We start from the raw sequence: 12,037 nt of genomic DNA, 5'->3' as shown, positions 1-12,037 counted from the left end.
AGGTCCAACATCTTTTCCACCCTTCATTTTCTTTAAATCCTCTCTAACTTCAGTTTTACTAATACGCCGATAAAAACAGAAATCTTTATTTTCATTTAGGATGCTAAGGTCACTATAGTCAATCTTATTTTCACAATCTTCATTAAAAAGTTTAGCAAAATATCTCATCCATCTTTGTTGAATATCATCTTCTAAGAAAAGTATTTTTTGATCTTCATCTTTAATACACTTCACTTGAACTAAATCCTTACTACTCCTATCTCTTTGTTTGGCTAACTTATACACATATCTTTCTCCCTCTTTAGTATCTAATCTATTATATAAATCACTAAAAGCTAATGCCTTTGCATCGCATATTGCTTTCTTAGCATCCATCTTTGTATCATATCGCCTTTGCATCAAATAATTAATTATATGTTAAAATTAATTAATTTATTAAATTGTTTATTTAAATTAATTGAATTAATTAAGTATTTGATTATTAATTTTATCCATATACTCTCCAAAGAATATCCGACAATCTCCTAACATCATTTCGACAGCCTTTCGACATCCCCTTCTCACAAAAGGATTTGGAAAGGCACTTGCCCTTTCTAGTCCACTTTATCGGATTAAAATCAATGATTGAGGACTTGGCGTGAGCAGAGAATGACAGAGGGTGGAGCGTCTTTTAGGAGAACGGGGATCGTGTGTGGGGGGCGGGTCTTATTGTTTCAGTCTATTTCAGCCATTAGAGGGTCCTAAGTTTGATCGCTGCAGCTATTGCAGAATCATGGATCTTACCTTTCAACCCGACATGGATGGATAAGATTTCTGATGAAGGAGAAATGAACAAGAAAATGCTGGATCGGAGAAGAAAAGTTCATCTCCAAAAGAACTCCAATAAAGCCAACAAAGAGCAAGTTGATCGCACAGGAAAAAAAAAATCAAATTATTGTATTAGAATCAAAATGGTGTGGAAAAGTTGGTGCATCAAGTGCTATATCTCTTTAGAGTGTTAAACTTTGATAAAGATATATGTATGACGATATTATTGATCACTAACATCCATCAACTTCACATAGTTATGGTAAGTGAGCAGCCTTAGTCATTGATGACTAACAAACAATCCCTCACTGGTGGCAAGAGCGACCTTCATTATGGATGCTCAGTTGGCCTTTCTTATTAATGTCTAGCAACCTTCTTCCCAACTGATGTTTAATAAGCTTTTATTATAGATGCCAGGATGGCTCCCTCATTTATGCCTAGGATAATCCAAACTTTCTCCAATAAAACTCTCTCTCTCTCTCTCTCTCTCTCTCTATTGAAGAGAGTTTTTGAATTTAAATAATTCTAAATCTATGTTTAACCATTGTAATCTTTTGTTAACTCAGATTGACATCTACATCGGATTTCTGTTCGGCCCGCCAACTGATGCCAGACTTTTACCCATCCACCGACTGACACCGCACTTCTGCCCAACCACCGATTGTTACCGGACTTACTCCCGGCCATCGATTATTGGCGGAATTCCCCCCTACAACTGACCCAAGACAACAATCTTTCTGAGAATGATCCCTTCGTCGCTCTTCAAAGCCTTCCGTGGAGAAAGGGATGGCTCCCATCCAAAAGGGAAAAACACCATTTGGCAATTTTCGTCCTAAAAGACCCACCTTTTTAAGTGCAAACCTTTTTCCTTAGCGGGTTCGATCCAGCTCACTCTTGATGCTGAGAAGCACAGGCCGGCACCGCCGCCGGACCCTGCATTGGAATCCATGGGCTTGAACATTATAGGTTTCTGGAAGGACTACATTGCCAAAACGCTGAGAGTTTTGCAACCGTTATTCTGTGGAGTAGTTAGCATTTTTTGACATCTTTAAGGCTTTCATTAATCTTATGGCTTCTCTTGTTGTAGCCATTGCTTCTGCTGCTGACCGAACTCTGCTTCTCTATCACTATATTTTCTTGTCTTAGCTGCTTTTATATTAAGTCCCGAATAACGATCTCATTTGTTAAGTATTAGCCTATTTTTAGTGGGATAAAAAGCTGATAGAGGAAAAGAAACAAAGCACACAGGGAACGGAGATGGTAGTAAAATGAGAAAGAGAAAATATTGATTTCATTAATTAGAAGAATGTGTACAGTTGTCTTTAAATAAAAGAAAGCAGATGGCAAAATAGGTAATAAAACTAAAGAATACAACGGTCCTTTACAGCCTCCCTCAAATTAACTATTCGGTGGCCGAATAGTTAATTTGCTACGCAGAGTTTGAAAACGAGCAATTTGGAGAGACTTGGTTAAAATATCAGCTATCTGAGCGTCGGACGGAACGTGAGTGATGGAGATTGCGCCGTTCTTGAGATGCTGGCGAATAAATTGGTAATCTATCTCTATGTGCTTTGTCCTTGCGTGGAAGATAGGATTGCGAGCGAGGGCGATCGCAGAAGTGTTGTCGCAATGGATTTGTGTCGGAGAGTGTTGCGGAAGATCTAGTTCTTCAACTAGGCGTCGTAACCAAATGACATCAGAGGTGGCAGCTGAGAGAGATCTGTACTCAGCCTCAGTGGAAGACTTGGCCACTGTTACTTGTTTCTTAACGGTCCAGGATACAAGATTTGGACCTAAGAAAGTGCAGAAGCCGGAAATGGATTTCCGGTCGGAAGAATCTGAGGCCCAATCCGCGTCGGTATAAGTCTGAAGAGTGAGATCGCCTGCAGTTATAGGCAAACCGAAGGATAGAGTACCCTTGATATACCGGAGTAAGCGTTTAAGATCCTGAAAATTCTGGACGGTCGGCTGATGCATATGTTGACAGGCTTGATTTGTTGCGAAAGCAATGTCGGGCCTGGTGATTGAGAGGTATTGGAGAGAACCAGCGAGGCGACGGTAGAGAGTCGGGTCTGAAAACAATGGGCTGATAGCGGTGTGGCCTTTGGTTTTAGGAGCTAGCGGAGTATCGGCAGCCTTGCAGTCAGCTAGCCCGGATTCTCGAAGCAACTTCTCGGCATAGTGCTGTTGTGTGAGAAACAGTCTGGATTTGTGTCGGATTATTTGGATACCAAGAAATAGAGAGAGCTGATTAAGCTGTTTAAGAGCGAATTGGTCATGTAATTTGGACAGAAGTGCGGCGAGAGCGGCTGAATTATTACCTGTAATTAAGATGTCGTCGACATATATGAGTAGAAAAATTTGAATATTGTTGCGACGTAAAATTAAGAGTGAGGGATCAGAACGAGTGAACCTGAAGCCTTGATTTTGAAGGAATGTTGTAAGTTTTTCAAACCATTGACGCGGGGCTTGTTTGAGCCCGTAGAGAGATTTGTTTAATTTACAAACGGCAGACGGAGCGGTGGCGTCAACGAAGCCCGGAGGTTGACGCATGTAAATTGTTTCGACTAGATCACCATGGAGAAAGGCATTCGAGACGTCGAGTTGGCGGAGTTCCCAATTTCGGTTGAGAGCGAGTGTGAGAAGAACTCGAATCGTTGTCATTTTTGCAACAGGGCTAAACGTTTCCGTGTAATTTACTCCATATTGTTGATCGTAGCCTTGTGCTACAAGACGAGCTTTGTACCGTTCGACTTGTCCGTTGGGAAGTAGTTTAGTCTTGAATGTCCACTTACATCCAAGAATAGGGGTTTGGGCAGGAGCCGAGACAAGAGTCCACGTCGATTGTTTCTGTAAGGCATGAAATTCCTCTGACATGGCTTGGCGCCAGTGAGGATGCTTGATGGCTTGGGCGTAAGACTTAGGCGTGTGGTCAGCGGAGACAGAGGTGTGGAGAGAGAGAATGTGTTTTGGTTTGATAATACCGGACTTCAGCCTGGTTTGCATGTGATGTGTGGATGGATTGGAAGCAGGAAGATTGGAGATAGGGGGGGGAGTGGAATGAGTTGAGGAGGTCTCGGTTGATGTGTTAGTGGGTTGCTCATTTTGAAGAGTGGGAACAGCAATTTGGTTGGGTTGAGGAGGTGTAGGTGGCATGGGATTGATGGCCAGAGACGGTGGAATTAGGACCAAGGGAGGAGTATAGCTGGAAGGATTGAGATGCGTGGAGTGAGGAGGATTGATTTTATAAGGAAAGACAGTTTCGTTGAAGGTGACGTGTCGGGAAATAAAGATTTTATTTGAGAGCGAATTAAAGCATTTATATCCTTTATGAGAGGGTGAGTACCCAATGAAGGTACATTCTTGAGATCTTCGTAATAGTTTGTTGGGGGTATAAGGCCTAAGCCAGGGAAAGCATTGACACCCAAAAATGCGGAGATGAGTGTACGTTGGGTGTTGGCCGTGCAAACGATAGAAGGGTGTTTGATTGTAAATGGAGGAGGAGGGAAGGCGGTTTACCAGATAGTTAGCAGTGGCGATGGCGTCGGCCCACAGAAAGTTCGGAAGGTTAGCAGCGTGGAGCATAGTTCGGGTGAGCTCGATTAGGTGTCGGTGTTTCCTTTCGGCGAGCCCGTTTTGCTCGGGTGTGTGAGGGCAGCTGAGTTGTCTTAGTATGCCGTGTGAATGAAGGAGATTGTTGAACTCATGGCTCGTATATTCGCCTCCGCCATCGGACCTAAATGCCTTCGGAGTGGTATTAAACTGTGTTGAAATGAGTTGAAGAAATAAGCGAAATTTAGAGAACGTTTCCTGTTTAGATTTCATAAGATATAGCCAAGAAAAACGCGTAAAATCATCGATAAAAATGACGTAATACCGAAAACCATCCATTGAATTTTCCGGTGCCGGACCCCAAACATCGGAGTGAATGAGATCAAACGCCGCGAGTGAAACAGAGTTACTTTTATTGAAAGAAGATTTATGACATTTGGAAACAGTACAGGAAATACAAGCAAATTCATTAGAAACATGAGTAATATCCGGTAAATGAGGTAGCAAATGTTTGAGAAGCCCGTGATGAGGGTGACCGAGACGCGCATGCCAGAACGTTTCTTGATTCGTCGTAACGTGGAGCGCTTTCGGACTAGTGGTGGTCGGGCGAGAGAAGTGATATAGCCCGTCACGAAGAGGCCCATGATGAAGTAGACGATGGTCCTTGCGATCCTTAATTTGAAAGCCATTAGCATCAAAACTTACCGAAATTGGATTATCGGTAGTAAGTTGTGAAACAGATAAGAGATTATGAGATAAATGCGGAATATGAAGGTGTTTGCGTAGATAGATCTTACGGGGAGTGTCGGGTAGGGGAAGAAGACCTTGACCGGAGTGAGCAACCTGAAGTTGCGAGCCGTTTGCAATAGAGACGCTGTCTTGACCTTGGTAGTTTGTAGGATATTGCAGATTGTTGAGATCGGGCGTAAGATGGGTGGAGGCACCCGAGTCTACGATCCAATCTTGAGATGCCGTCTGATTCGGTTGGGCAAGAAACGCATTCATGGATCTAGGATTGGTCGGGGCGAAGCGTGGATTGGATCGGTGCCAGCAATTTAACGCTATGTGCCCGATTTTGTTGCAGATCTGACAAATTGGTCTGGCTGTAGTCGCGGAAGCCGAATTTGAGGTGTTCGGCGAGGAGGTTGATTGAGGCAAAGGTTGTCCGGCGGGTGCAGTGCGAATTTTGCCAAATTTTCGTGGTGGGCGATTTCTGCTTTGATTTGAGGATGTGGCATAAAGAGCGGTAGCACCGGCGACGGCAGAGACTTCTTTGGAGATTTCTTGATTGACTATGATTTCTTCGCTACACAGAAGAGAGTAAAGATTGTCAAGTGTTACCGGGAGAGGCGACGTACGAATTGCGGCTTTGAACGGATTGTAGGAAGTCGGAAGTCCATTTAGAATGTGGAGAATGACGTCTTCTGTATCAACGTTGGAGCCGGCAGCGGCTATATTGTCGACGATGACTTTGACGTGGTTGAGATATTGTTGCATAGTCATGTTCTGCATTTGAACATGATGAAGCTCATTCTTGAGCTGAATGACGCGCGACCGACACGTTGGCTGTAGGCGTCGTTCAAGAACTGTCCATGCCGCGTGGGTGGTGGTGCAAGAAATGATATATGGAAGAAGAGGTGGGGAAATGGTGGAGAAAAGTGTGGATAGCAGATTGTTGTCGGCTAATTGCCAGCGCTGGAATTCTTGTGAGGAGACATCCACGGGACAGGGGGTGGTGCCGGTGAGGTGGCCGGCGTAGTTGTTTACTGTTGAAGAAGTTGAATGCGCCATATAGCATAGTTGTCGGTGGTGAGAGCATTGGGAACGAGATTCTTGATATTCGAGATGAGAAACTTGAGTTGCGGTGGAATGTGGATTTCGGTTGTGGAGTTGCCGGAGATAGCGGCGGAGACGGGAGGGAGGGAGGTTGCAGATTCTTGATCTCCCATAGGTTGGCTCATGATACCATGATAGAGGAAAAGAAACAAAGCACACAGGGAACGGAGACGGTAGTAAAATGAGAAAGAGAAAATATTGATTTCATTAATTAGAAGAATGTGTACAGTTGTCTTTAAATAAAAGAAAGCAGATGGCAAAATAGGTAATAAAACTAAAGAATACAACGGTCCTTTACAAAAGCCACAATCGAGTAGTGATGGACACTTTGTTTTGTTACAAAAAAAAAAAAAAATCTATTTCTGCTATAGAAAGTCTTAAACTTTCGTCTTCTTGGCTGATCTGGGAACCACACTGGCAAGTAGCAATGGATTTTATTTTAGCCCTCTCTGGCTTCTGTTATTTTAAGATTTTCACATCAAATGGAGGCATTTTTCTTTAGCTTATGGCTACTACTTTTACGTGATGATCAAAAAGGACTTTTTTATATTAAAAAATAAGTTTCAGTGTTCCACTATGTGCAAACAATCTATAAAATCATCAAAGTTTAATTCTCCCTCAAAATTCAAAAGTCTATCTTAATGCTAAAATCTTGATATCTTCTTATAGTTTCTCTTCTATGATAAAGTTCATCTTCATTGGACGATTTTTGGAACACTTGATGAAAGGATTTTTCATTTCACGTTCGATTTGGTATTCATCCAATCGAAATGAACTAGATTTTCTATCACGTCGTTTGTAGGCTACTAATGTAGTCAGGGCGGATCCAGCTTCTTTTTTAGGGTGGGCAAAAAAAATGGTAGCGGATGGGCAAAGACACTTAGGATTGATAAAATTAGGGCAAAATTTTTTTTGAGAGGGGGTAAAATATCCAAAATATTCAAAATATTCCAAAATATACCATCTAAAATTATTATTATTATTATTATTATTTTTTTGAGGGTGGGCATTTGTTCCCCCCCCGCCCCCCCCAATGGGGATCCGCCCATGAACCTAGTTTGTAGTTGTTGGATCTTCCATAGCTAACTCTTAGGTTTGATGGGGTTGGTTTCTCCTAAGAATCATTCTGACCTACTCTACAACAACAAGCCTTTATCCTACTATATGGGGTCGGCTATATGAATCATTTTTCTTCATTGTGTCATGTTCAGAGTTAAATTCTGATCTAAATCTAATAAAGAAAGATTATTTCTAATATTTTCTAACCAAATATTTTTAGGTCGACTTTTATCTTTCTTAATATAAGTCAAATCTAATACATCTACTTTTCTAACTGGGTCATCGGAAGACCGCCGTTTTATGTGACCAAATCATATAAGGCAACTCCTCTCTAATCTTATCTTTCACTAGAGCATTCTGACCTAGGCTCTGATACCAAAAATTAAACACCGAGTAACAAAAACAAAGATTAAGGCCTCACCAACTAATAAAAGAGAAACCAAAGATGACCTTACTTTACAATTGGCTCAAACCTACAAAAACGCTCTACCGCCAAATGACTAAATCTTTAAACTGCATAAGAACTCAAGAGTTTGAAGAAAACTAAAGAAAAACATCAAAGACTAGCAGTAAATAGATTTCAACACTTCTAGTGAATTATTGTGCGGCAGATGAAGAACTTGCCCAAGGATTGTATTGGCCGGCTATGCTTAGCTGCTGTGTTGTCACCTTAAATGGCCTTCGAAGGGATCCAAGATTGTTTTATAGCTTTCAAGAAATCTTTCACTGTAGAAAACTAATAAGAAAACCGGTAGACAGCTCTTTTTAATAAGGAAATCGGCAATAAATCAATGAGGATTGTACAAAGAATCTAATAAGACTTATTGCAATGCAGCTTGGTGTTTACTTGAGGCTTCTTTGGACGTGGAAGAGGAGTTTGGCTGTTCGGTGGCTACTTCCTGCTGTGGCCTGTAAAATTCTTTGTGAGCTTTCATTTTATTTATAACAGGTTTTTAACATTTCAAAGTCTTCAATCCAACTTCTACCTGGACCATACAATGCTTCAGCTGTAAAGAGAGAGACTATTGGGGTAAAATATTGAAAGAGAGAGAGGGGAGGAATGACTTTTCGTTGTGGACGGAATGATGAAAAGAGATTTTGACTCAGATTTTGATGCAGTTGTAAGCTCAAGAGAGGTGAGTTTGTGTAGGGTGAGTCTGTGGGCGAGTGCTGAGAGGAGATGAACCCATAGCTAGATAATTGTATTATTAATTTTATGATTGGTGTGGCTGGTTCAAGGTCATATTGTCATGAAAGGCGAGAACAGATGTTTGCGGGGGTGAAAAGTCCCTAAGCTTAGTGGTAGTAGCTGAATGGAGTGTGGAGTTTCTGGGGTACGTAGGCGCTTCCTTGTAGCTAAGTATGGTGAGCTAGCTCATATGTGGTTTGGTAAGGAAATTCTTGGTCGCCTAATGTAGGGCAAGCTCCTTGGCGATTGTAGGTGAGCGAATGTAGGTGAGTGATGCCCATCATTCTCCTTGGGCGAATTCATATGCCGGTACATGATGCATAGGCTTTGACTTAAAAAGAAATATCTAAGAATTGATGAAACATTGAAGTAAAAGTATTAATCTTCAAAAAAAATAATTAAAATGAGTGATTAAATTTTATTTTATGGCAATTCAATTTTTTTATGATTCAATGACATACTGGGATGGCTTATTGTATGTATATTTGCTAATATTATAACTCAGTTACTCAAATTTACATTAAAAGAAATAATCAAATTTCTTTATTATAGTAATAAATATTCAATATAAAATCATAAAATCATCTTATTGAAACTCATAAATATACAAAACTAAATATAAAATTAAAATAAGATAATGAAAGGAAATGTATTTGCATGTTAAATGAAAGAGTTTTATCCTTATATCCTTATATTACTAGTTAGAGAAGCAATATACTCTTTCAATAAAAAATAAATAATGTTTGAGAATGAAATGAAAATGATTATATCCTAATTGATTTAAATATTGGATGTTGCTTCTGAAATAAATGACATATTAAAAGTCATAATTTGACAAATACAATATAAAATAATATTTTTATCTAATCATTGCTCATGTTTAAATTCTCTTAAATAAAGGCTAAAAGTTTATATATGTATTATCTTTTTATTTATTACTATATTATAGAATCATAATTAATCATTAAGTTTGATGATTGACTTATTGCTATGTATACTTACTAATATTATAATACAAATTTACATTAAAAAAAATCAAATGTCTTTATTATTGCTGACCCCTACACATAAAACCACGCAAAAAGAGGCGAAATTAATGATTTAGGCAATGTGTATATTGACAAAACGCATCACTTAAGAAGTCAAATGACATCTGAATGCCAAACGGATGGTATCGTTTTGATCAGGACATTGGATTATGCTGGGTCAAGGCTCTTCGCGATTAAATTGGACGAGATCGGTCAAAAGGGACGATAGACACCCGAAATTAAAGCGCGAGGCTGATCAAATGATGTTGGATCGACAAACAGACTTCGTCGTTGCGTCCGAAATATTGTCAACCTTTGAAAACTATATTTTGTTTTTTTTTTAATTTGAAGCATCCATATTGGTGGCATGGATACCGAGGCAATAGCACAAATTTCGAGGAAAATTGGCCTCGTTGTTGTACAAATGATGTCCGTTCTAGAAACATATTTCTCTGTTGCGATTGGAATAATGCAAATACTTAAGAAATACATTTTCTATATTCAATTTGGATCATCCGGGGTGATGACATGAATCTTGAGACAAAACACGCATATCGAGGAAGGAAGCCTCGAGGTTGCCCACGCAAAGTCCGATCATAAAACGGACAGCGTCTTTGCGATTGGAAAATCTCAAATATCTTAGAGTACCTAATGATGACATTCAATTTAACAAATCAATGGGCATGCGAGGGGGGTCGATAAGAACATAGAGGCAAAGCGCGCCTATTTTGAGAAAACTAGGCCTCGGCGTCATCCGAATGATGTCTGATTGACGAACGAACTTCGTCAGTGCATCCGGAACACTGTCAACACTCTAACTAAACTGTTATTTTATACAATTGAGGTCAACGCTCAAATCGAGGCAGTTCCAAATTGACATCACGCATATCGAGGAGAATTGGCCTCGACGTCGCCCAAACAACCTCTGATCATAAACAAATTGCGTCGTTGCGACCAGAACATCAGTAATACCCTAAATGCACTCCAAATTTATCTAATTTTGATATTCGACAAATTTGACACGTTAAACGAAGAGAAATACGCACATTTCAAAATAGGTACATGTCTTCTAAGGAAATACGAGAAATTATTAGGTACGGAGTGCGGACGGGAGAACCGTCCGCACACTAGTATAAAATCGCGCTCGGTACCGTTCGGTACCACTCGGTACCACTGGGTACCGCTTGGTACCCTGTGTCTGTGCAGACGGTTCTCACCCCGTCCGCATTCCGCACCTAATAATTTTTCAAGGAAATACACACTGAGCGAAGCAATTATAACTGATTGACATGTCGTTGCCATTTTAGGATTCATGAGTGGCCATGACATGGTTTGGTTACTTTGGTATAATGACATGATTTTATATTATTACTAATTTAAAAAAAAAATGCAGAATGTAAAAATAAACCTCAAATCACATTTAATGTGATGAACTCGTTTTATCAGAAATCCATTGCAAATCTCTGCTTTGAATCCCTGAAATCCCGCAGTGGCAGTCGTCTTCTCGTCTGAATGCAACTCTTCGTCCTTAAAATGAAATTACATGGAGCCGGGATTCGACTTGGACAGAGAACTAAAAAAACTCCTCACTGAAAGCTTCGGTGAAAGCTTGAACAGGAAAGGGAAAGAAGGAAACAGAAAACAGAAACTAAAGAAAGAAAATCAAGTATATTCAAATGTAAAAGAGTACAACCTATTATATAGGCATCATAGATAGCCTGAACAAAATAAACCAATAACCAAGTTACACGTGTAAAGTAAAATAAAACTAAAGTAAATAAAGTAAATAACTGCTGTCTAATATCCCCCCTCAAACTGGTGTCTCCAACGGTTGAACCAGTTTGTGAGCAAGAAGTTTGAATCTAGGAGCAGGTAACGGTTTAGTCAGAATATCAGCTACTTGATCGGTAGTAGGTATGTGATGAATTTGTATTGTTTGATCTGTAATGCAATGACGAATGTAATGACAATCAACCTCAATGTGTTTAGTCCTGGCATGAAACACAGGATTGTTTGCTAAAGCTATAGCTGAAGTATTGTCGCAAAAGAGAGATGTGGAAGTGGGTTGAGGACAATTTAATTCATGTAATAGTCGCCGGATCCAGGTGATCTCAGCTGCCGTAGAAGCAAGAGCCCGATATTCGGCTTCAGTGGATGACCGGGCGACGACATTTTGTTTCTTTGTACTCCAGGATATCAAAGATGAGCCAAGAAAATTGCAATATCCGGTTATAGATTTCCGATCCTTCACATCTCCTGCCCAATCGGAGTCAGAGAAAGACTGTAGAATCGGTTTGTCCCGGAACAGAGGGAGACCGACGTGCAGCGTGCCTTGAATGTACCGTAATAAACGCTTGAGATCTTCAAAATGGAGAATGGTCGGATTCTGCATATGTTGGCAAACCTTGTTGACGGTGTAAGCGATGTCCGGGCGAGTAAGAGTTAGATATTGAAGACAGCCGGCGAGTTGACGATAAAACGTAGGATTAGAATAAGCAGCAGTTAGACCAGGGGAATTAGAGGATTTTAAATGAGAAGGAGTTGATACTGGTTTACAATTTGTCAT

The 12,037-nt window shown here is 40.2% G+C and overlaps 1 protein-coding gene across 1 annotated transcript; it reads right to left on the bottom strand.

Moving 5' to 3' along the window:
* Positions 1-11,281: 11,281 nt before the first annotated feature.
* LOC110106346 (uncharacterized mitochondrial protein AtMg00810-like) lies at positions 11,282-12,037 on the bottom strand. The gene has a single exon (XM_020836215.1). It carries the CDS (start codon positions 12,035-12,037, stop codon positions 11,282-11,284), a length of 756 nt encoding a protein of 251 aa, XP_020691874.1.

This window comes from Dendrobium catenatum, unplaced genomic scaffold, assembly GCF_001605985.2.
Source record: "Dendrobium catenatum unplaced genomic scaffold, ASM160598v2 fragScaff_scaffold_1546, whole genome shotgun sequence".
In the NCBI taxonomy this organism is placed as follows: domain Eukaryota; kingdom Viridiplantae; phylum Streptophyta; class Magnoliopsida; order Asparagales; family Orchidaceae; genus Dendrobium; species Dendrobium catenatum.
Note: the sequence above shows the minus strand (reverse complement) of the source record. Positions and strands in the feature narration are given on the sequence as shown.

Excerpts from the sequence above, each read along its gene's own strand:
- LOC110106346 (XM_020836215.1), bottom strand. The coding sequence starts at position 12,037 with ATGACAAATTGTAAACCAGTATCAACTCCTTCTCATTTAAAATCCTCT.